The sequence below is a fragment of the Sitodiplosis mosellana genome, unplaced genomic scaffold (genome assembly GCF_009176505.1).
Source record: "Sitodiplosis mosellana isolate CC-2019 unplaced genomic scaffold, AAFC_SMos_1.0 Smas_scaffold_6166, whole genome shotgun sequence".
Classification (NCBI taxonomy): Eukaryota; Metazoa; Arthropoda; class Insecta; order Diptera; family Cecidomyiidae; genus Sitodiplosis; species Sitodiplosis mosellana.
This window is the reverse complement of record NW_022601407.1, coordinates 3117362-3142384: the sequence shown is the minus strand read 5'-3', so window position 1 is coordinate 3142384 and position 25023 is coordinate 3117362. Positions and strand designations below refer to the sequence as shown.

The window sequence follows — 25023 nt, the reverse complement described above, 5'->3', positions numbered from 1 at the left end:
GGTCGAGTCGTTGCGGCTGCACGTAGCAACACACGCCACTGTATTATACAGTATGCGTCGTCGATATGCTCGGATATATCCGTGCCTTACGAAATGCTGAGATGCTCAGCAATCTTAAAACACATGTTTGGTTTTAACGTAATAACTTTTAAATGAAAAAATCCAATTAAAAAAAAGGAAAATAATAAAATGTAAAATGGCTTAAATTTCACACAAAAAACTAACGAACTGAATGAAAAAAGTGAATCAATTTGGTTCAACGAAAGTAACAAAAGATAAACAAACGAAAATATAAAAAAATACCTCAAATTGACATTAAAATCAGACCTGAACGTCGGATGTGCCATTCCGATGGAAGATGTTTGCTGCAATCGATTCGGTGTGCCACCAATTTCTACTGGTTTATTCAGCCTCATTCCGACTGGCGGCGGAGGCGGTGCCAAGAATCCAGATGCGGCTGTTGGTGGCAACGAGGTTACCGTTGCTTCTGGTAGAACAATAGAAATTTATTATTTTTGTGTCGCGTTCGAATGAAATTGAAGAAGAAATCAAAACAAATGACCATAATTCATCCAAATCGTCTAGAGACGAAAAGATGTTAAAGGAAGAAATCACACAGATTTCTTTGAAAATTGCAACTTGAGCCTACCATGATGAGCTGAAAGTGCTGGACGAGCAAATGTTGCTGATGGCGTTGTGTGAGTATTGACGATGTTGCCACTATTCGATGTGCCTGTGTTGCCGGTACCCTTGTTTGATCGATAATATGTCGACTGGAAGCGACTGAAATTAGTGAAAATTGTATATTACAAAATCGTTATTAAGAATGCCAAACTGAATAGTAACAAATAGTATAGGAAAACACGAAAGAACAAAAATGATTTCCCATAACAAATTAACCAAATCTTTTCAACACTTACTCAGCTGATATGACAGAACCTTCCTCCTCGTGAAGTTCGGGCAATGGATTCAATCCCAAATACTCGCGACGCATGTGATCGATTTCGTTCTTCAGCGGTAAATACTCTTCGTGAACACGATTTGCAATGTTTACCGATCGGTTTCGATTCTCTTCAGCCTGTTTGATCACTGTTTCCATCTGTTTTTGTGCATAAGCACACAAAAAAGATATGGATTTAATGGTTAGAAAATTAAGAACTCTTTCTCAAAAATTTGGTCTATTTGATTAATGTTTTTAATTCATTTCAAACAAAAAATTATTCGGTTTTAGATTTGGAAGAAATGAAGATACGGTTTTTTAATGAAGATTGATTTCAACTTCATGTTTCTATTTATCCAAAACTTCATGTTTATGTCGGAATCGAATTTAGTCCTCATTGTGAACCATTTCCAAATATTCGAATAATCCCGTAATTATGCATGAATCAAGTCCAATAACCACTCGTTCAATAAATACATATGTACGTACCGCATTGATATCAGCGTGAATTTGGCGCAATTCTTCGACATGGCTCATCTTCTCTTGCAACAGCAATTCCATTTCGCGTCTGTACTCTGATAAGCACTTCTCTTCTGAGTCACCGTTTTCCACCTCACGAATGAGTCGCATCTTCAGCTTCTCCAACTGGATTGTTTTGCCACTGTTTGTCAAGAGCAAAATATAATGAAAATACACAAACGGTTATACATTAAGTTCATTCTTGCGATTCAAAAATGCCATTGAATCGGGTTTGATGTTTGCAGAGATTTATCTGTAGATTCATTAAATGGTTATCCCTTTGAGCTTACCGGATATCTTTCATTGCCTCCAGCTTGGCGTAAATGGTTCGTTCGTCCACGGCCGTCATTTTTCACGTCGTTTTCACACTTTCAATCAATATTTCTCAACGAAATCTCACAACAAACAATCCGTTCTCACGTACACTAGTTAGAGAGAAAATCAATTTGATTTATTTTACACTTGAACAATATTTAGATGATTCAGTGAGTGAACATTAAATTTAATGTTCGCATTTAATTTATTCCGATGATTTTCACGTTTACAAATTCGATTGTGATTTCTTTTGTGTCTGTGCAAGCAGTTTGGGATTTATAGTGACTGCGTTCGACAACAAAATTCATTCGTATCAAACGGTGTGCGTTTGAGTGAGACGGAGAGTGAATGAGCGAGCGTGTGTGTATGTGTCAATTGTTGCCCATTGATTTTGTGCAATCACAGTGGTATGTGTGCGACTCAGAATCCATGTCTAATTCGAAGATGTGTGTTGTGATTGTGTGCGTACCGAGATTCATTTAAAACATACACACAGGGTGACATAGTGCTGTTTCATCTCCCGTTTATATTTTTCTATTGATTAAATGTAAGATGAAAAATTTTCTAAATGAATCAATTTTCGGTTTATGGAAGAAAAAAAACACGTCGCTCATTCGTTGGGCCGACGTCAAAACGAATGTCACTTCTATTTACCCATGAATTTATTTACAGCCTGATAAAGAAGAGACACATTTATTTAGCCATTGTTTGTCTTGTTTATTGAATGCCATCAGGCTGGCTCTCTGTGTGTATCTGTCTCTGTCCCTGTCTCTGCGTCTATGTGTATATGATGCGCGTGTTTACATACACTATCCGCCATATTTATAAATTCGGTTATCATATTCTATATAGTAATGTGGTGAAAAAGAACAGTATTGTGGCTTACAATTTTATACACACTTCTAAAACACCGACAAATGGCATCATCCATGGGAACCAGCCATCATCTCCAAATCTTTTTGAATTTGATGCTATTTTCGATGAATATGCTCGAAATCCCCTAAAATCGCTTAACAAGTAATATTATGATTATCGAATCATTTCAAAAATCACTTTGAATAACGATCAACATTGCGAACATACTGCACGAAATGTTCAGTTCAACTGTGAACCGACCCCAATGCTATACAATGAAAGTCACATGAGCAGTAATGAACAGCAAGAGACGGAGCAAAAGAAGAAGAAAAAAAAACGAAAACATCACTACACGGACAGTTGAGTGATACGTCATGCTTTGAACAATATTGACAATAAACAAAGCAGCCAGAACACGGACACACACCGTAATCGTTAATACGACGAAAGACGTTTTAGCATTTTTGCAGCAGCAACAAAGCAGCAGTAGTAGTAGTAGTAGCAGTAGCAGCCAGTTCGTGTATAGAGAAAAGTTTACGTAGAAACACAGTTGAATATACAGACAGTGCGTGTACGAATAGCGAAGCAGAACGAACAGAACAGGGAATAGATATAGTATATATCATACAATCGTCGACAAATTCTAATGGTAATTTCTTTGAATTCAAAGCACAGTTACTTTGCCTTTGATAGCAAGCTTAAAGGAAAAAGAAATATTCCATAAATTGTGTGTGCATGTGATTTTTTCTCGTTTATTCGAAAAAGAAGAAGAAAAAAATTAATCCAATTTCGAATAAAATAAAGAATTTGATTTTGACAAATGAACGATGTAATCAGTACTGAGCTAACGTGCAAAAATATACACATAACACACAACGTTGTTTGGAATAGAGAGACAAACCAATTTTCCTAGTGGCACAACGACACACGGCAGCTATATTTGAAGAAAGCGGCAGTAACCACACAATTAATCGATTTGCGTATTAAAATATTTTTTTTTTCCTGCAGCGCAAAAACAACCAACCAACATTGACGCTCTGAATAAGTGAGAAGAGAATAAGAGAAGAAAAAAAAAACAGTAATCGTAAGAAAAATAAACGAAAGAAAGACGAAATTATGAAGACTCAGCAGATTTTTGTTACCGTTTTGGTATTTTCCATTTGTCAATGGTCAGTGCTTGGTGCTGATTCAGGTGAGTTGATTTTTTTTCTCTCTCTCTCTCTCTCGTTTCATTTGATTTTATGTTCTAAGTAATTTCGTCATGTTGTCATTTTGTTGCTGCAATTGTCACTCGATTGTTCGAATTTGGTTCGTTTTCTTTTAAATGATATCTACCATTTTTTCTTCAGGTTTGATTTGCATGCTAAAACAATTTGGTGATTCATGCGAATTGAATCCATTCGATTTTATGCGTTATGTGTCGGCTCTGTCGTCATCGACACAAACATTCAAAAAGTATGAAAAAAGAAAAGAAAAACAAAACGACGCATTCAATCAATGTAGCCACCGCCGTCGTCACCGTCGTCGCCATCGTCGTCGTAGTTGTCGTCAACTCATGACCTATGTGCATTGTAATTGGCGACGCGATTTCATATTATTCACAACTATTTAGATTAGTTGTAAAATGCCATATTTTCTACACACTCTTTCTCGGCTGCATTTTTTTTTATGCGCCATTTTTTTCCGCTTCCATATGCACATTTCCACGAACATAATCATGGCACTTTTGTACAGATGCACATACATTGCCACAGCATGTATCCCACTCATTTATTCTGGCAACGCAACAAAGAGTCACACAATCGAATTCGAAACACAACATTTTCCATATCTCGGCAAATTTGTTCGTGTGCTTGTGTTGTGTGCATTTGCAAAATGTAATGCAATGGACAATGGTGAAAACGAACAAAAAAAAAAGAAGAAGGATGTAATGCGCTCTTTGTATGAGAATGTCGTGTGTGCACAAGCATTACCGCTAATTAAACATGTATATTTGACACTCATTCGTCACACTTGTGTCCCAACACACAAGGCACAAAAACACAGGCGCAGAGAGAAAGAGACAGCGCACAATCGAACATCGAGAACATTCGAACAATCATGCTGACCGTTTGGCATTTTCATCATTCTTATCGATTCCCAAATATAAACCGAATATTATTACCTTATGACATAGTAGTATAACAAAATCGATATCATTGCTTTTCCAGCCAAAGCCGAACCGCCAGTTTCATCGGTAAGGATATTATTATTATTGATCCATTAAACGTTTTATGGTTTTGTTTCTTTATTGTTGTAAAAGAATTGCACATTGCCGATGGATTAATCAACTGACGATTTTTATCGGGTATATTAAGCATAATTGTTCATTTGTTTTCCATTCATTTTACTCCGTAGACAACACCGGCCACCGCAGATAACACAACCACCTTAGCACCAACGGTAAGAATAATGATGATCGACGTTCGTTATGAGTGAAAGTCACAGTCATTCGTACATTGGTCATCAATTGCGATGCGATTTATGAAAAATCGGCAACCGAATTATGATTTTAATGAACCGCATAGGATATCAATTTGACAATTTGTCAACCAAAGATTCCTGGTTTTCTCACTGCTTTGATTATGGATTACGTCATTGTTTTCAAAGATAACCCTGGTGGAAATTTTTTGGCTGACTAATTTTTTAAGTCGATAATTCTGGGACATTTTCACTGACAAAAAGTCAGATTGTCTCGAACAAAAAAAAAACTGTAGTTAACGAGAGATGAAAAAACACGGAGATGAAATTTCTTCATTCAAAATTTGCAAGTATCATCGATTCTAATTGATTTTTTGTTTCAAATTCACTTTTAAATAGACCCCTACACCTGCCCCTGATAATACAACAACCACTTCAACTACAACCACTACTCCAACTCCAGCTCCGAACACAACAACAACAACAACAAGTACCACCACCTCAACACCAAAGGTAAGCAAACCACCCACGTCACGCCAATTTCGATGCTAATTACTAAATCATTATTGCGTTTCTTGTTTAGCCTGATACAACCACCCCCAACACGAGCACAACCACAACAACAACAGCAAAACCAACACCAACACCAGAGCCTTGCCGACACTTTGATGCACCATCATTCATCGGTGGTATTGTGTTGACCATTGGTTTGATTGCCATCGGTTTTGTAGCCCATAAAGTTTATAAATCGAAATTCGATCGCAACTATCATACGCTGTAAACTGTGTGCATGTGGATGCCTCTGTGTGTATAGAATCTCACCAAAACAAAACAAAAATTACAACAACAGCAACAACAGCAAAAACCACACACTTCTGTGTACATACTTGATTTTCTCGAGTTTAATTCCCCCCGTAATCTCAGATTTTCGTTTCTTCTTTTTTTCTCGTTTCTCTTAAGTAAAAAAAAATAATAATGATTTTGAAGCTTCAAAGATTATGAATAAGACAAAAGTTGTGCAAATACACGAACAATAAAATAATAAAAAAAAGCTGATAAAAAAGTATACATGGTTTTTTTCTTCTTCGAATTTCATCCAGCATATTCAATGAATAATGATTTTTTGTTCTCGGAATCATTAAACAGTTAGATAGAAAATGGAATTGATGAAGTGGGCGTAATTTGATTAAATATTAATGAGCTAAAATTGAATTTGAAAAGGACATGTCACAGAACATCATCATTTGATAAGGAGAAAAAATTAAAATGCCATAGTAACTGCTTGGATAGCAATTCTATTTAAGTATGCATCCAAAACAATTCCAGACACAACATATTTTTTTATTTAGAATTTTTATCAAACTAAACAAACATTGAAATTGAAACAAACAGCAGAACATAGTTTACGCTTGGATTATTGACAATGCATCACGGTGGGTGTGTGTGTGTGTGTAAATATTTTTATTAAGCTATGCTATCAAACCGAAATAATGACACACTGGCACCAAAATTAGCTGTTATCATTGGTCTTCGAGTGGGAATTTCTGATAAATGGTCCGTAATCAGTGCATATTATTCATTTTCATTCCCCCACATATTTCACATATCTCGCATAATTCACGTTTGATTTTGATAAGGTAATAGGTATTTAACATATTTGGCATATTTGAAATGCCTTGAGTACATACACAATACTCAATCATTTCGCCGATTGATATTATTCAAAGTATCCAGAATGGGTAAAGTACGTCATTCATCGTTTTGACATGTATTTTTAGCTACATTTGACGTTTTATTCACATTGTGAGTCTTGCACTTTGTTTATTTCTCGCATTTATAAATGTTTGAGCGGTTGACGTTGTACGAATGTGTGTTTGCGGATTCAGTCTTAAAACAATCAACTTGACGCAATCACAAGGTGAATAGCGTTTCGATACAATTCCGCTAAAATGAATCATCATCATCGCCCTTCAATCAATCGTAAAATATATGATTTTTAAATGGTTTCAATTTTGTTTCTCTTCATTATCGTTTTATCCGATAAATAGTGATCGATAATAGATGTTGGTTGAACGCGTATGCAAAAAATAAATAAGAGTATTTCATTACGGTTCATGAACGCGAACGAAGGGTGTTTTCTGCGTTTGTGTGAAAAACTTTTTGTTTCGTTCTCTTTTGAGTGAAAAATAGAATTAAATCAAAAACTAGTGATTAGATAGACATTGGTATAATATATATAACTAGAAATTAGTGTGAATATAGATACTAAAATGATAAGACCGATGACGCCACCGAATGCGTCTCATTCAAGCCAAACGACTGCATGGGCAAAAGTGCGTTTATTGTTGTGGAAAAATTGGTTATTACAAAAACGACACAAAATCCATACGATTGTTGATATTTTTCTGCCGGTGTGCTTCTTTATATTCTGTGCATGGATGCAAAAATCTGTCGGCATTCAACATGTGGAGAAGGTCATCTATCCAAGTCTGAATGTTAATACACTCGATCCGTTATGGTAAGTGACAAATGACGCATGCTTTTCAATGCAAATTGTAATGAAACACCTGTAGAAAGGCCAATCATTTTCCCAATCACTACCTTGATTCATCGTGTTATATTGAAATCGATTGAGCTAATTCATCATCTGCACATTTTTCTCATAGACTTTAGTGTTTTGTTTTTGTTTTTCATTTTTTTCATATTGGTCCGCATGAGTGTTGACAAAACAATAACAAGTCAACTGTTTTGAAACAGTTATGGAGTTTATTTAAAAAAAAATAAATCAATGAATTTCGATGAAACAAAAGGCGCTAAACTGATGATTCTAATGTTTCAGGAATCCTCCGCAGCTTCTGTACCCTCCAATTAATGAGAGTCGACTGATTTTCGCACCAGACAATGACATCTTCAGGAATATAATGATCAAAGTGTCCGGACGACTAGGTCTTGATAAGCCCGTTGGTCTTAGCAATAGTAGTCAAATGGAAGAAACTTTTGTGAAACGAGGATTAATTGCTGGAGTTGAATTTCATCATTCAAATGTAAGTTTTCATCAGTAAGTTTTGTGCTTCATGGTTTACAAATTGTAAACTATGCAGGTGGATCTGTCGATAATTGCAAACATAATTGATAAGGCAATTTCTGTTGATTTTTTTTTCTTCTTCTCGTGCTAAGGCATTCAAGTAAACACTAGAAAATTGTTCAATTTTTGAGTAAACGGAATTCAAAATTTGATTTTCATGTTGAAAGGATATTTTCTTCAATTAATGAAGCCGAGACTCACACAGTGTGAGTCACACTTTGATATACATAAGTTGTTCATATCCTTTTTCAATACAAACACAATCTATGAATGCTATCAACGTTCATGTATAAAAATCGAGCGCACTGGCCGTGAAATACAAATTATGGTACATTTGTGGATCTAATCAGGCTAATGACGTTAGAAAATTTGTTTATGAGAAAATTACTATTTATTCACACGCGTCAAGCAATTGAATCAAATGTGGTTTTCCAGTGTACTGAGTCACTCACTATATATGAAATATAGTGAAATAATGAATTTCACGCGACATGCTGGTTAACCTAAATGCGAAAAAAATTATTGAACTATAAAGTTTTACGATGAAATACCATGATATTGTTACATTGTTTTCGCTTCATCGTTTTTATTGTATTACATTTTTTTTCCGGAAGAAACAATGTTTCATCTTCAATCTAAAGAAAATGACATTTTCAACATTCATTTTATAGAATACACGTAGTTCCAAGTGTATAGTGAAACAATATGATTTCAAGTCAATACGATAAGAACATTTTTGAACAAAATTGCTGCCTAAATCAAAAAATAAATTGGCCGGCGAGAATATATGTAATTATGAATTGTAATTTTATTGTTCTCTCTTAACTTGATCACTAGAAAGCGACTGAGCTCCCAAAGAGCCTCTCCTATTCACTTCGTTTTCCGGGTGAATTGCGCCGTGGGGACATGCCATCTTACAACAATATAGATTTGCTAAATTGGCAGACCAAACGTGTGTTTCCGATAGATTCATTTTCGCCACGATATGCAGGCGAATATGATGGTGGACCGCCATCCTATTACAAGGAGGGTTTTTTGGCCATTCAAAATGCAATCGCTAAAATATTTGTCGACATGCTACAATCGGATTCGAATAAAATACCAACACCCGACATCCAAGTGAATCGATTCCCGTACCCGGCATACATTTCTAATTTGTTTATATCGCAGTTCAATATAATAATGCCACTGTTTGTCCTGGTGAGTTTGAACTACACATTCATGAATACGGTGCGTTTCATATCGATCGAAAAGGAGAAGCAACTGAAAGAGGCAATGAAAATCATGGGTTTGGCGAGTTGGATGCATTATCTCAGCTGGTTCATTCGAACAATAGTGATGTTGACAATTCCAATGGTGTTGATCACAGTGCTATTGAAGGTAAATAATTATTATTCGACACGTTTTTCACAACTAATTCATGTATTATTTAAAGAGCCTATAGAAGTAGTGCGATAAAAATCAGTTGTTCAAGCAAAAAAAAAAACGTGTGATTCTTTTCCATTTCAGTGGCCATGGTTTGGAGGAGCAATGGCAATTTTTCCACATTCCAACTTTATGTGCTTAATCATCTTTCTACTCGGTTACTGTATATGCTTAATAACAATGGCGTTCGTCATTTGCTCCGTATTCACCATGTCCAAATCGGCAATGACCAGCTCAACGGTCGTATGGTATTTGTCGTGCGCGCCATTCTTTTTATTCAAAGATGACGTAGCCACATGGTTGAAGCTGATATTTTGTATCTTCCCGAATACGGCAATGTCCTATGCATTCGGTATAATTGCACATCTGGAAGATTTGGGCGTGGGTCTGAACTGGACCACAGCATTTCAAACGGTGTCTGTATATGAGGATTTAACGGTGGCTATGCTATTTGGATACCTCATTATGATGGCGATTGTCCTTTTTTTCATTACATTATACGTGGAAAATGTGCTGCCAGGTGGTTATGGTGTTTCTAAACCATGGTATTTCATATGCACTAAAAGTTTCTGGCAAAGCTTCAACAATTATCAGCAATTCAATGATAATCATACCGAAGAAGAATCGTACGAATTTGCCGAAGCAAATACAAATAAGTCGAATTTTGAAAGTGAACCCATAAACAAAACCATTGGCATTGAAATTCGTAATTTGACCAAGAAATTTTCGAACGACAAAGCAGCCGTGTCGAATTTATCGTTGAATATTTACAACAATCAAATCACCTGCTTGCTTGGACAAAACGGAGCGGGTAAAACGACAACCATTTCGATGCTAACGGGAATGATGGAAGCAACAACTGGTACGGCCATTATCAATGGCTGTGACATTCGAACGAACATGGACAAAGCACGCGGTTCAATGGGATTCTGTCCACAGCACAACATTCTGTTCGATGAGCTAACCGTTCGCGAGCACATCATATTCTACTGTACCCTAAAGGGATTGAGCGCCGAAGTGGCCGAACGTGAAGCGAAAAAGTACGGACAAATACTTGAGCTGAGCGACAAAATGGACACATTATCCACGGCGTTGTCGGGCGGAATGAAACGAAAATTATCGGTCGTAATTGCATTGTGCGGCAATTCGAAGATTGTATTCTTGGATGAACCAACGAGTGGCATGGATCCAGGTGCCCGGCGAACACTCTGGGACATTTTGCTAGCGGAAAAGAAAGATCGTGCCATTTTACTGACCACTCACTTCATGGATGAAGCCGATGTGCTCAGTGATCGAATCGCTATTTTGGCTGATGGTGAACTCAAATGTACTGGGTCTACGTTCTTCTTGAAGAAACGCTTTGGCACCGGCTATCATTTGATTTGTGCTAAAGATGAGGACTGCATCTCAAATATAGTTACCGAACTTTTACAAAGACACATCCCAGACATTCGCCTCGAACATGAAAATGATACCGAAATCTCGTACCTTTTACCCGACCACAGAAACGAACAATTCCAAATCATATTCGAAGACTTGGAGAACAACGAAGGTCGTTTGAAGATTAGTAGTTTTGGTATTTCTTTGACCACACTGGAAGAAATTTTCTTGAAAATTGGAAAGTCGGACAGTTTTACGGCGACTTCACCACGTATTGGATCGGATCAGTCGTCAGACATCGACAGTGGCATTAGCGACACTCGCATCACATTGAACGACGATCATCACTTGCTACGCGGTCCAGCTTTGTGGAGAAATCAAACGATTGCCATGTTTAAGAAACGTTACCTTTGCTGGATTCGGGCAATTCTGTCGTTTTTGTACTACAACTTCTTTGTGCTGTTCATGTTGATTTTTGTGATCTTTCCAGTTGGTAATCTTTGGTCTTCTTCAAAAGAATTGCCACCGATGGACATTACACTGAACGCATACAAATCACCGTATGCTATTCTAGCAGAATCAAATTCATCGTAAGTATTGCCAATTAAAGTCCAATTTGATTTATCTTCTTATGATTGACCTACAAATCTTCCCATCTTCTAGAATTGCCATGCAGTACAAGAAAATCATTGATCAAACATCAAGCGCCAAATTGCTAACCGTTGACAGTGGTGACATGGATACTGATCTCTTAGACTTGGCCAAATCACATTTAAAAGAGTTTAAATATCAGTATTTGGTCGCGGTCAGTTTTATGGGAAACGAAACAATCACAGCATGGTTTAACAATCAAGCGTATCATACAGCTGCAGTGGCCCTGAACCTTGTGCATAATGCCATTGTGAAAAGTTTCATTGGCAACGAACACGGTATTAGTGTAACAAATGCACCATTCAAGTTTTTGCCAAAGCACAATGACTCCGATGCGGACGTTTTGAACAATATGGATGCATTTGGTTTTACGTTTAGTATTGTAATTGGACTTGTCATGTCGATCTTATCAGCATCGTATATACAATTTTACATCAAGGTAAGAATTAAATGGACGCAATCTCTTTCTATCTACCTCTCTCTTTCTCTCTCTCTCTCTCTCTCTCTCTCTCTCTCTCAATCGACATAAGAAGGGATTCATTTACACTTTGACAATTGATTTTTGAAAACAGGAGAAGGAAAACAATGCAAAATTCATGCAGTACACCAGCGGTGCATATATGTTCGTTTTCTGGGGTGCATCCATCCTATGGGACTTATTCACGAACTCGATCACCATTGGCTTAATCATTGTGATGCTGGCAATTGGGCAACATGAGCATTGGCGAACGCCCAGCGAATTGGCAATCGTTTTTCTGATTTTATTCGTGTACAATTTCGCGATGAGTCCGGTCATTTGCCTGTTGTCGCTGATCTTTTCAAAACCGACGACCGGAATGAATGTCCTCAGCATTGCAAATACCGTATTGTGTAAGTTCAAGGCGAAACTCCACTCAGTTTGTACAGTTTTGCCCTCTGTTCAATTTTATTTATCTTCGGTTCTTTTTCCCAATTTCAGTGATGGTGTTCGCGATGAATATACCTTTTCGATTTTTAAACAAAGTAGTTTACTATATTTTCTGGTCATTTCCACTTTGTACGATGATTGATGCGATCTTTAAGTTGCCAACATTCCACACAAAAGAACTACAATGCGAAGCAGAGTGCAAGAAGAATTACAATGCCGACAAATGTGATTGGGAAAAGTTTTGTAAATACGATCCGAAATGCTGCTGTAAGTAAAAATGACCAAAGTCTCTTTTATATATTGACTATTAAAACATTCCAGCATTTTTGCATTGATGCCAAACCATAATAAAATGAAATTTTATCGCCCTTTGCTTTAGCTGAAACAATATTTTCATGGAGTAGTGGCATCTCTCAAAACTTGGTTCTGATGACAGCCATTGGCATAGTTGCTTACCTCCTGCTAGTTTTCATTGAAAGCGGAACGTTTAAATTCATTAGAACGTACATATTGGGTGCCATACCTCGCACTTATCCGTATCAAAATCCGGAAAATGTCGATGATGATGTGGCTGCTGAAAAAGAGCGCATCGACTGTATGACCGTACAGGAGCTAAAAACTGAGACGATCGTCATGCAAAATGTTTCGAAATTCTATGGGAAATTTTGTGCTGTTAATCAAATATCGGCATCAGTCAAAAGGTAATTTTTGAGTCAAAAGCTTATTCAAGTGAAGCTTTGATATTCATCCGAAATACGAGAGTTTAGGTCACACTTGAACATTTTCGATGTATATATGCATTTTCCCATTCAATTTCGAATGTCAAACAAAGTTCTAAACATTTCAATCAATTTTCTTTCCTTCCAGAGGTGAATGCTTCGGCTTGCTTGGAAAGAATGGAGCAGGCAAGTCATCCATCTTCAAAATGCTTACCGGCGAAACGATAATCACGAGTGGTGAAATTTTCACCTATGGCTACAATCAAAAATCCCAACTTCCAAACATCTATCAAATGATTGGCTATTGTCCTCAATTTGATGCATTGCTAAATGGTCTCACGTGTCGTGAAACACTAGAAATATTCGCTATGTTGCGTGGCATTCCAGCCCAAGATGTGAAAGGCTACATTGAAAACTGTGCTCGTAGTTTAGACTTCATTCAACACATTGACAAAAAAGTGAAGCAATTGAGGTAAATTTTTGCACGAACCTTTTATTTTCATCGGATTTTTTTTAAAATTTACGCCTTATCTAATCATTCAATTATTGATCAAACCTTAATTAGTGGCGGAAATAAACGAAAGCTAAGCACGAGTCTGGCAATTATCGGGAATTTGAGTGTAATTTTCTTGGATGAACCGACGACTGGTATGGATCCGGCCACGAAACGCAACTTATGGAACGTAGTCATACAATCACGCGAAGCGGGCAAATCAATTGTTCTGACCTCACACAGTATGGAAGAGTGTGAAGCACTTTGCACCCGAATGACGGTGCTCGTCAATGGTTTATGCAAATGTCTTGGCTCTGCCCAACATCTCAAAAATAAATTCACCAAAGGATTCGAACTCAAAATCAAAGTCAAAGATGATGAAATGAGAAAGTACGGATTTTTGTGCCTTTTTTTTCTTTCAATTTTTGTACAATGAAAATGTGCAAATTTCTTGCATCGATTCAACAAAAACGTTAATGTGAATTCATATTCATTCACCGTAATCGAATTACGTTGATTTACGAGTTTCATGTCAAAATTAATTATTTTCTTAATTTCATTTCAGCATGAGCATCATTGATGTGAAAAACTTTGTTCTACAAACATTCGTTGGAGCAATATTTAGGTGAGCATTGGATTTGCATGTTTTGTGTAGGAGAAGAAAATTGTGTTTTGAATAAAATCATTAATTCTGTTGTTTGTTTCACATATTTTCCAGAGAGGAGTACCAAGGCATCCTAACATATTCCATTCCGGCTGAAAACATCCGATGGTCATCCGTATTTGGTATCATGGAAAATGCAAAGAAAATACTGAAAATCGATGATTATTCAGTCAGTCAAAATTCGCTGGAGCAAGTGGTTTTGGCGCTGGTTAAAGACCAAGAAGGACCAAGAAATCAGAAATAATTTCAATTACCATCGAGTACACTGAGTAATACAGTTTCTTTTCGTAAATTACACGAATGTTTCTCAAAAATTTCGTATATACAATGAAAATTTCGAGGCTCAAAACCGAGAATGCCTTCGTACTACGATAATAATTTCACGGTGTACAGCACAGTATTTTCTTGAAAATTTATTTAAAAGAAGAGAAGAAAGTTTCAAACGCGCACCAAAAAAAAGAAAGAAAATCCTCTAAAACTCTGGAGGATATAGTATTGTTGACAACAATAGTAACTTCAATTTATTACCTTTTTTACTTTCGGTAATTCGTTATAAAGTATTTTTGTTAACTTGATTAGAATTAGGTAATTTTCTAACTAATCTATTCTTATGAGTCATCTTTTGTAAGTCAAGCTTACAAACTTCGTTGAAATGATGATTGATTATTTTCCAAAATAAAAACGAACAATTCCATTTGAATTTAGCAAAATGAAGGAAAGTAAACTGATATACAAAATTAGATACCTTGAATGATCCACAGATAAAATTGGAAGATATATCTTCCAAATTTAGGTGAAACAAATGGCAATAATTCCAACGTAAACAAAAAGACCAGCGAAAACCAATCAATTTTCAGCGTAAACTTTACAAGAGCAAGCAATCATTAGGATTGTTCCAAAAAATGAATGGTTTCATAACCAAAAAAGAAAATGTTCAATCAGTTCTACTTAAATTGAATCAAAGTTTAAACTTTTTTTTCTGCCAGATAAGTTAAGAGAATCTCTGTGAATACTTAAAGATCCTATTTCAATATACTACAATAAAAAAAAAAATAATAATAATAAAGATGTGATTCACTCCAATATGTAAATGTCAATTCAAAATGCAGACTAGTCCTGGTATTACTTAAAATTGATATTATATATTTATATCTAAACACTATACCAAAACAAAGCTAACGACCACGAATTAAACAATATATTTGTTGCACACATAAATGTTCATACAGCGAGTGTATTTTTGCTGGTGAGCAGAGCTGAATTCGCTGACTCAGGTGTCTGAAGCGTTATTCTAACGCATTCACAGTGCAGAATCATAAATGTTAACAGAAATCTACCTTATTATAATTGAGGAAACACGTGGATCTTGGCTAGGATAGAAAATTTTGCAGCAAGAATAGGTCAAAATAACTCTTCAATGTGAATGGATCAGCAAATTCAGCTCAGCTCAGGTCTGCTCAGCATCAAAATTTCACTTTCTGCCTATATAGATTCTTGTACGAAGAGGTTACCCTTTGTTCTGTGATCACGAACGCATAAATTGAAATCGTAAATGATATTAATGTGCCTGCTGTTATGTGAAGAAATAAAAATGTCTGTGTTTCATCCCTCACCAAAGGAAAACAATTGAATTTAACCCATTTTCCACTGATGACAAAAGCGAGGGCAAAATTCTCAAAAAGATCTTTCGAACACTCGATAGAAAAGTGGGTTAGATTCATTCGATGATGCTTGATACACAGTCAAAGCCACTCTGTGTTTATTTGGAAGTAGAAATCAAATTAAATATATCTATCTTTATGTACCATTGAATAATAAAAATATATGTTTCAAATGAAAATGATGTGTTTTTGAGACTTTTAATCAATGGTAAAAATCGAAAGTATCGGAACTTTGTATTTAAACCTGAAAATTGTTTGTAACCGCGATAATTTTTGTTGGAGAAGAATAATGGTCAAAAATTGAAAAATGTCAGATTTACCGCTATATCTTTGTTCATTTTAATTGTAAGTTCATCTTTAACTATTTCAAAATGTTAAGCTCGGTTGAGCGGTTCAAGCAATTGAACTTTTCAATTTGATGTATTTCAATATTGAATATTTTTCTCTGGCGGAAATACGTGAAATAATGACGAACTAACAATTAATCGAATGTATGAACACCATTTGTTCGAAACAAAAGCTCTTACCTGCAATCAAAACAACAACAACAATAAAAAAAACGAAACAAAGTATCGTTAAAGGGATGTAATAAATTTTGCCGTTAATTCGTCGATTGTAAACACACCAAATGCGATGGGTCATGTTGCGTTGAACCCGGCAAAGCAGTTAAACAATAGTCACCTTAAAAGACCTCCTCGGTTCCGATTCAAATGAATGAAAACGTCACATCGAAATTCGTTGAATTTAGATTTATTGCAAATGTGACAATACATAGTAAACACATTTAGGGGCAAAAATACACTTACACAATTGTATTGAATGTTGCTGTTTACAATTCGAGGAGGCTAACAATACAATTGAGATATATAACTATAGTTATGGCTGCTTTCATCTGTTACTTATTAATCCGAAAATTGAACACAATTTTTCTCTTATTATTTTATAAGATAAAATGAAATACTAACGTTCGTTTAGTTTCATTCTGGGCACTCCACAAAATTCGGAGGATTTTAGAAGATAGAAGAAAGTGAAGCTTATTCGCTAAATGTGACGTCGCGTCGTATGAGCGTTCGGCTTTGATCAGCATCGGCCGGTTGATCCTCCTCAAAAGTGAAATCAGTGGTTTCCGATCGTGAGCTGCGTACACTTTGCCGTGCCAGTGTTCTGTGTGTGTGTGTGTGTGTGTGTGTATATGTCACATCGATCCACAAAGTTCGAGAAAAAATGCACATGTTTATCGTAATTTCGTAAAGCACAGTTTGTTTTTGTTTTTGTTTTTTCTTTCTTCTCTTCAATGTCATAATCGTAATTTTTTTTTCGTTCGCATAAACTATATGTTTCAATCAAGTCAGGTTGTAATGAGAAAAAAAATGAAACAAATTGCAACGTAGCGCAGGGAGAATGAGATTTTTGTTGTGATTCAGTGAAACTACTTTTTGTTTTGCTTGAGAATCTGAATGAAATATGAATGAATAGCAGTGTCAAGAGTTGAATTTTTCTGAATTCGGAAGAAATGGATCAAGATTCTATTAATGATAAGATGGTCAACATTTGGTCAACAGTTTTCCGAAAAACCGAATTTCAGTCTTAAAAAACCGAATTTGTATGCATGTGAAACAGAGAAGAACAGTCACGGGTCTCATTTATTGCTGGGCCAGTGAAAAAGTGCCTGGCCCAGAGCATCGGGTCGCCATTGTAACGGATCGCATTAAAATAAGATGCAAATTTCAAGTCAAAGTTTCGAATGTTATGCTACTGCTACATTTCGTGAGCCGTCAAATTGGCTGTGTGTGTAAGGTGTTTCAATGGTGCACGGTGTAATTGCACTTTCGGTTTCAATGTCGGTCTCTGGTAATCGATCATGTCATGCTGTCTAAATCAATGGCTAAGGGAACGTATAAATTAGCAACAATTTCGATTGTTTTCACACAGAGCGGCTAAATGCAAAAGTCATTTCACCTGATCAAGTGTGTGCGTCCGTACTGCATTTTTGTGGTCGTTGGGTGTGTGGTCGTTCAGTCGGTGGGTCAGTCGGGCGGTTGGTTTTGAATGAAGCGTTTTTTCCGCCTTCGTCGTCTTCGAGAGGGAAGATATCGAGCGAGCGAGCGAGTGAGTGAGTCAGAGAGTATGTGTGATTTGTGTGACATTCACCAATTGGATGGCCTGTTTACGTTGGATGATGACATTTGTTTGCTATAATTAGTGAAGAGGTCAATGAAGAGAGAACTCTGTACAAAAATGTGCTGAATTGCGGTGCATTTAATTGCGTATTTGCCAATGGTACAAAATGAGCATTTGTCTATACTACATATATGTATTTACGTATTTTGTTTGTTATTGTTATCGTTTTTTTTATTCAAATACATTTTGTTGCTGTGTTTCAACTCGTAACTCGTTGTGATTTTCATTATTATCATCAATTATTTCGCTTTTGTTATGCGCCTTGTACCTTGTGTGCACATCTTAATTTCTTTAGCTGTTGTTGCTGTTGTGTTTCTTTTCGTAGCAATACAATAAAACTTTAAATGCCTATGAATGTTAATGGGATAGCCAACAAAATGATAATAAAACAACGAAATCAGACAAACTACATACAATCACATTTGCGACCAAGAAAGAAAGAGGAATAACCAGAGAGGGGCATAGAGTGAAGGACAGAGAGTGAGAGAGAGAGAGAGAAAGAGGGAGAGAATAATGAAAAAAATTGATATAAAGCACATAAACTATGAAAATACAACACACAAAACTATTCGTTTTTTTTTTTAAATTCAGAATGAAGCTTGTGTGCGCGCACATTGGCATGTAGGCAAAAGGCTAATGCGTTCAAGTAACAACAACACGGCAAACGAAAAGAGATCGACACACATCGTCTGGACGGAGGGTAAAGCGCATGGAAAAACGAGACAGAGCAGACCAGCAAACACGAAACACAGCCACACAACAGAGTGGAATTTTTTTTAATTAATTGTCATTATTCATGACACTTACCTTGATCCCCAATTACTCTGTTCAGATATTATCAGTGAGTCGGCCGGTGCTCTATGAAGTGCCCGAGCATTACGAAAGAAGAAGAGAAAAACGTAACAGTATTAAGAGAGTGAAAAAGATTAAGCATTTTTGTGTTTTACACTGGCCCGTCGACGTCCACCGACTCTAATCCAGCCTGAAAAACGAACCAACGAACGTACAAACGAAAATTTTCAAAGGAAATGTGTCGTCGTCGTCATTGTTTCATGCATTTTTTTCTTCGGCTGTGGTCGGAATTTTCTCGGAAATTTCTCAATTTGCTAGATGTTTGCATGCATGCTAAGATAAGGTAATTTTCTGCACAGAAACACGAACAATCTGTCCAATTGGTAGCCAGATTTCATTGACCGATCTAATCAACATTCAATATATACATTTCGAATGTGTGTGTGTGTGTGTGTGTGTGTGTGTTTGTTTCCAATTACGCGATGTCGAAACGATATTATATGTTTGTTGTATGTTTCTCTCTTTAATTATCCAATTTAATTGTGAACTCGAGAGAATTAGCCAGATGAAATAGAAAAAAAATATGAACGAAAAAACGCAAATGCAAATGCAGAGATATTTGTTTTGCTCCTTGCATTTGGTGGTTTATATGCCTCTTTTTCAGTACAAATTAGATAATGAAGGCTCATTAGTGCAACCGGCAAAAATTCTCAAGTACGGTGGTGTACTTAAAACGGCAAAATATGCACGAAAATAGAAACAAACACACAAATTTCCAAGCAAATAAGACACACACACACACACACAATATGTATCTAGATAAGTATCTTACTGATGGCTACTTGAACGCGTTATGCCGCGAGAATATTCCATTTTTTTGTAGATGGTCGCCAGTCCCAGAGCGATTGGCGTCAAAATGGCCCACAAGGACAACGACACAAATCCGGAAAACCACAATCCGTTCATTGGGTCAATGATGTGATGACAGAATAAATGGCGATTGGCATCGAATATATTGAACAACGGACGGCATGGAGCGATATTGTTCATAAGTTGCCGCAATGTTTCACGCTTATTCAACATCAGGTGTTCTTTGAGTCTGGTTGGTGTCGTTGTTGTTGATGTTATGGAAAAATAAAACATGTACAAAATAAATTATAACATCAATAAAATACACCCAGAACGAGATTTTGAGGAAATTAACTTTGCCATCACGAGTTAATATTATGAGCATTGGCACGGCCGGTTACCTTAATTTGAATGCCGTCGTTTTGTTGGAACAAATTTCAGCCGAGTCTTGATTGATGAAAAACTGTGTCGTTTTCAAGTGAGTGAGACTTTGGTTCACCATATCAGTCCATGGCTCTTTTTGCAATTGTAAAGCAGTTAGCTCAAATTGGATTTCACTTCGCAGACGTTCCAACGGTTGCAAAATATTAGATTGCAGGCGACGGGCTCGATTGCCCAACGTTGACATGCGTGATGATGTTGTGGACTCTTGAATCTAGAATTGGAGACATTTTTTTTTTGGATTTTTCAACTTGTTCATTTAGATTTTTGACAATTTTTCAATTCTTCATTGTCAAAAACATTTTCGTACTAAATTGGCAATGTACAAATACATTTTTCCATCTTTTTTCTCAATTCTTTCTAATTTTTTGTGAGATTTGGACAATTTTGGCTTTTTTCTTTTTTAAGATATACTATTTTGACACTTTTCTAATATTTTGGTATTACTTTTCTCCTCTAAACACATTTTTCCAAGTTTTTTTTTTTTGTGTTTTTTCTCTCTATTCTCTTCATTTCGAGTGATGATCAAATGTTGAATCATAACTGAGAAAAAAATCGTTGGGAAAAGCAACGAACCTGAACGGAAACCCGTTGCATTTGATCGATGAATGTTGATAAATCCTTTTCCGGTGTCGGTCGACTCAAGTCCGTTCTATATGCTAAAAAATTGATGTCGGAATTTGTGAACATGTAATTGAGTATGTTTTGCAGGTCTTCAGTTAATGTGAGGAATGACGAGGCGGATACAAAGATTTTCTATTGAAGAAAACGAAAAAAATTGACAATCAGTAGAGTCAAATCATTGATGAGATTCAATGGAAAAACATTCGAAAAATCGCAACAATTTTGCTCAATTCTCCGAAAAAGAAAAACTAATTTAAACTCAAATCGATTTGGTTGTCGAGTAATGGATATTAACCTCGATTTCATCTTCGAGACGGCTGTGCTCCTGAGCATCGAATATTTGTGAAATATTAACGATGCGATCGAATTGAAAAACGGCAAAGACGGCATCATTTTGTTGGCATCGTTCGATTGCATTTGCCAATGAAATGTTTAGCATGCGTGATTCATTGACGTCGGGCGTGCTGAGAAAGTCGTTCACGATGCCATTAACTGTTTCATTCTCATACACCCAACCAGGTCGATCGAATAGTTTGCTGAATACCTGATAGTTTGGTGTATCGTACAAAGGTCGACACAAGAACACTTCGCCATGGCTGCCAGCCAACAAGACTAAAATCGTGAAGGCTGCTAAACCAAAGCTGCCGATGGCAATTAGTACCGCGCTCAAAATGAATGTAATTTTTGCCGATGTTTCTGCATGAATGATTCCGAGCAACAGACTAATCGACAACAGCAATGAAATACATAGCACGGCCAAGGTAGTTGCCAACGACACAATCCACAGTAGATCGCTCGCATTTTGTAACTTTTCCATGAGCGGCCGCACATTCTCATGTTGTTCATTCACTTTTTTCACCATGCCATTCATCATATTGCTCAAATCTTGTGTGGCTGATCGTATCGAATCTTGAATATCCAACAGAACCTTCTCAATGCTCTCCACATTCTTTTTCATATCCATTTTGATGACCGACGGGAAATCCATCATTCTATCCTGCACCGCTCGCATTTCCGTCGAAATGTTTATGTGCTTGCTATTCACGTGATATTCGCCCAAATTCATCATGCGCAATAGGTTCGGATCACTTTGCATCTTGGACGTCCGATTTGGAAAAAGAAGGTGGTGAGAAAAGAAAACAAACCAAAGACTTTAATATGCAACAATTTGAAAGAGACAAACATTTAAATTTTGAAGTTGAATCGATGGAACAAATATGATAAAAAATATCACTCTTTTTTTGGAGACATGAAATTCCCTATTTTTTTGAGAAGTTTAATTTTCCATTCAGAGCCGAAAAAAGTATGAAGACGAAAGAGAAAAATCGAATAAATGGGTCATTAAAACGTGTTTGTCGTATCTCTTACCCGAGTCAATATGTTCAAAAGACCGTTGTCTTCGAAGCTGCGCAGTCGCAATGTGTCACACAGTGGACGATCACGTGATGAGCATTGCCGTTGCAAAATGGACAGTTGCACTTGAAATTCTTCGATCCGTGATGTTGCCTCTTTCGAGATGAGTATTGCTTTGCCCAAGGCATCCTGCAGCAATTGTACACGATGAATGAGCTCAAAGTTACCTGCCGAACAATGACCAAAAAATGAAATTCATTTACTCAACTGTCACGAGTATGAAGAAGTATGAGATTTGCATATTCAAATTCTTTTCTCTTTCAAACTCAATATTTATGTTGTTCGAAGCAGCGAAAAACAGTATATTTTTTAGCTAAAATGCAAATTTCTTCCGAATAAAAACGGCATGAGACATAGTTCATAATAGCTGCATTTGTATTCCAAAAATAGGAAAAATACCGGCAAAAGAGCAGCACTGTCCACTTTTTCTTTCTTTCTATTTGGTGCTGAAATCGGAGTATAATCTGAATCGATTGAAATGCGATAGTGTGTGCGTAACATACCTGAGCATATGGTTAAAATCGATTCGAGGGTGGTCTTAAGGCCGGAATCGGCTTCGATTTTCTTCTGAATTGGGTCGCCCAGCAATTTATCCACATCTGAAATTTTATTATTTTTAATTGGTGTATAACCCATTTATGGGTAAGTTTGCTGCACAGACAGAAAAACCCAGCTAATTAATTTCAATTAACACCTTACTTTCTAAATCATATTTGATTCGTTCAGATGCTGTGCTCAGTCCCTCGTGTATCGTCGAAATGATTTCTTTGTGTGCATCTTTGCTAAATGTTTCTACGTCTAACAGTGATGATTTCACAATGGTTGGGGTGTTTGATATTGTCGATCGTATGAGTTCATTGGTTATAAACATGACTGTTATAGAAGCTCTACAACGAATCGAATGAGAATTTGCGAGTTAGTGGCCGCCACTAACTTGAACATTGATGTCATTATTATTGAACTTACATTAGGAATAAGGTAAAAAATTGCAATAAAAATTGTAAGATACGACGACAATAGAGTGTGCTATCAATGTTTGAATCGTCGAACGATATGATCGGATTTGTTTGAATTTCACCATCAACGCCCGAGGAATGCATGTACATCGTGTCGTCCGGCTTATCACTTGTGCAGCACCATATCATCAGCGTGAAAATTGGTATGAATGCAATCAGAAGGAAAATCACCATCAAACCAATGAAGCCGGATTCAACTTTTAGCGCCTGGTTTCGAACGATGTACATGGAAATTGGAAGAAATTTGAAAAATATTAGTCGAAAAAGTATTTTTGATTTGAACATTCCGAAAGGCTATGCACGCTAAAATCTACTCTTACAAATTCACAATAATGAACTTTTCCAAATAGAACATTTCTAATTAAAACTTAGTCTTTCTTTTTCAATTGATCGAGTTCGGATTTTTTTTATTTCCTCTATTTAAAATGAGTAACATAAATTCCAATTTTGCGATGTTATTTGACAAATTTTTCGAAAAAAAAAATGCGCCGATCTCCAGCAGAAAAGTTCCAAAATCCAATTTCGACCGGAAAACTTCACACAAAAAGCGATTTAACTCAACAAAAATTCTATGGATTCACATCAAACTACAAATTCCATTGTGGAAAATCACATACCTCCCAAACGAGATTCACTACCGTTACTCTGGTCTCGAACACATGTTTGAGTAGCTCGAGGATGCAATTAACTGGCACCAACAAACAAAAAATACACACAAATTGAAGGTATAAATGAATTAGAGCGTGTGACTTATTTTTTCTCGTCTCAGCAAAATAAAAAAATAAACTGTCAAATACACTGAATTAAAAAGCAATTAAAATTCGTACCGACTGTTAAATCGCGTGGTGTAATATAGGTCAAGAAAACACCAAGATATCTGAATAAATGTCGTCCGTCCTCCGGTCCAATTGTGGCCGGCACAATGAAATATGTTTCCGGTTCGTCTCTGTGATCATCATATTCAACGAAAGTATCCTGTGTCACAGCGTTTTCGATCATCTTAAACCAAATAATACGCGAAGAAATTCCAAAACTCTCTTGCTATCTCTCAAATCCAATGAAGAAAAATCCACGTCAAATTTAAATCGATGATCGCGTTATGTCCATGATTGAAATGTGCGCGGGTTTGTATTCATTGTTCGAACTTCAACTTCCACTTGGCCACTTTCGGTTTCAATTTTTATCAAATATTCACTCAAGAAAAAAAGGCACTATCTGCGCTGCGGCGTTTAAGCCAAAACAATTTGTCACTACGCTGATCTGATTGCAAATCAAATACAAATTAATTGATTTCCACTTCGCGGTGAAAACAGCCGAATGATTTGTGTGGACAATATTTCAACGAATGCGAAACCGTATAGAAGACGTGACGAATTGAGGCCCATCACTACGCGTCATCGTTCACGTTTTTTCAGCGCTCGTTCACATTAACTTAATTATAACATTTTGGAATTTGATACTTTAGTGAAAGAAAAAGTACGAGTAGCAAGCGACTACAAGCACATTTACAATTGGCCCATGTAGAGAATCGGGGTGCGTTGTGTTGGTAGTAGCCGCTACTGCTGCTGCTGCACGGCGCAATGGAACAAATGAGGCGAAAGTTCATCAAGAACCCAAGCGGCTTATCGAAATG

General features: G+C 36.5%; 4 protein-coding genes across 11 annotated transcripts in view; 2 read left to right on the top strand and 2 right to left on the bottom strand.

Moving 5' to 3' along the window:
• LOC129575003 (zinc finger C4H2 domain-containing protein) overlaps nt 1-2120 on the bottom strand; it is a 3774-nt gene extending 1654 nt beyond the window's left edge. The window contains exons 1-5 of one of the 4 annotated variants that reach the window (XM_055457755.1): nt 1750-2120; nt 1430-1601; nt 921-1099; nt 650-783; nt 328-484 (exon numbers count right to left, since the gene is read on the bottom strand). In XM_055457755.1, the coding sequence (XP_055313730.1) occupies nt 328-484; nt 650-783; nt 921-1099; nt 1430-1601; nt 1750-1808 (701 nt within the window). In that variant the 5' untranslated portion in view covers nt 1809-2120. Of the gene's footprint in view, nt 1-303; nt 488-649; nt 784-920; nt 1100-1429; nt 1602-1749 lie in introns of all 4 variants that reach the window. The other 3 variants (XM_055457754.1, XM_055457753.1, XM_055457752.1) reach the window with 3 other exon arrangements.
• Nucleotides 2121-3044: 924 nt separating this feature from the next.
• On the top strand, nt 3045-6155 carry LOC129575005 (sialomucin core protein 24-like). 2 transcript variants are annotated; one of them, XM_055457756.1, is made up of 6 exons: nt 3045-3278; nt 3638-3821; nt 4840-4865; nt 5027-5071; nt 5489-5602; nt 5673-6155. In XM_055457756.1, the coding sequence occupies exons 2-6, from the start codon at nt 3746-3748 to the stop codon at nt 5868-5870; spliced, it is 459 nt and encodes a 152-aa protein (XP_055313731.1). In that variant the 5' UTR covers nt 3045-3278; nt 3638-3745; the 3' UTR covers nt 5871-6155. The 2 variants fall into 2 exon arrangements, with proteins under 2 accessions (XP_055313731.1, XP_055313732.1); XM_055457757.1 differs by having other exon boundaries at nt 3056-3821.
• Nucleotides 6156-6736: 581 nt separating this feature from the next.
• On the top strand, nt 6737-15517 carry LOC129575082 (phospholipid-transporting ATPase ABCA1-like). Its single transcript, XM_055457950.1, has 12 exons — nt 6737-7607; nt 7929-8133; nt 9012-9554; nt 9684-11569; nt 11643-12069; nt 12203-12500; nt 12589-12804; nt 12917-13238; nt 13405-13728; nt 13822-14139; nt 14315-14374; nt 14468-15517. Exons 1-12 carry the CDS (start codon nt 7360-7362, stop codon nt 14655-14657), a joined length of 5037 nt encoding a protein of 1678 aa, XP_055313925.1. The 5' UTR covers nt 6737-7359; the 3' UTR covers nt 14658-15517.
• Nucleotides 15518-16808: 1291 nt separating this feature from the next.
• Nucleotides 16809-24739, bottom strand: LOC129575083 (prominin-1-A). Of its 4 annotated transcripts, none has more exons than XM_055457952.1 (12): nt 24218-24716; nt 24008-24078; nt 23341-23597; nt 23074-23261; nt 22878-22973; nt 22330-22541; nt 21257-22057; nt 20914-21093; nt 20298-20551; nt 19880-20146; nt 19063-19113; nt 16809-18267 (listed from the first exon to the last, which is right to left on the bottom strand). In XM_055457952.1, the coding sequence occupies exons 1-12, from the start codon at nt 24387-24389 to the stop codon at nt 18222-18224; spliced, it is 2595 nt and encodes an 864-aa protein (XP_055313927.1). In that variant the 5' UTR covers nt 24390-24716; the 3' UTR covers nt 16809-18221. The 4 variants fall into 4 exon arrangements, with proteins under 4 accessions (XP_055313927.1, XP_055313926.1, XP_055313929.1 ...); XM_055457951.1 differs by having other exon boundaries at nt 16948-17238; nt 24218-24739; XM_055457954.1 differs by lacking the exon at nt 19063-19113 and having other exon boundaries at nt 18204-18267.
• Nucleotides 24740-25023: the final 284 nt, after the last annotated feature.

Coding starts and splice junctions, on each gene's coding strand:
- LOC129575005 (XM_055457756.1), top strand. CDS start 3,746: ATGAAGACTCAGCAGATTTTTGTTACCGTTTTGGTATTTTCCATTTGT. Junction 3,822..4,839: donor AGTGCTTGGTGCTGATTCAG/GTGAGTTGATTT, acceptor TTGCTTTTCCAG/CCAAAGCCGAACCGCCAGTT. Junction 4,866..5,026: donor CCGAACCGCCAGTTTCATCG/GTAAGGATATTA, acceptor TTTACTCCGTAG/ACAACACCGGCCACCGCAGA.
- LOC129575082 (XM_055457950.1), top strand. CDS start 7,360: ATGATAAGACCGATGACGCCACCGAATGCGTCTCATTCAAGCCAAACG. Junction 7,608..7,928: donor AATACACTCGATCCGTTATG/GTAAGTGACAAA, acceptor CTAATGTTTCAG/GAATCCTCCGCAGCTTCTGT. Junction 8,134..9,011: donor TTGAATTTCATCATTCAAAT/GTAAGTTTTCAT, acceptor CTTGATCACTAG/AAAGCGACTGAGCTCCCAAA.
- LOC129575083 (XM_055457951.1), bottom strand. CDS start 24,389: ATGATCGAAAACGCTGTGACACAGGATACTTTCGTTGAATATGATGAT. Junction 20,147..20,297: donor ACGACGGCATTCAAATTAAG/GTAACCGGCCGT, acceptor GACACCAACCAG/ACTCAAAGAACACCTGATGT. Junction 17,239..19,062: donor CAGAGTAATTGGGGATCAAG/GTAAGTGTCATG, acceptor ACACACACACAG/AACACTGGCACGGCAAAGTG.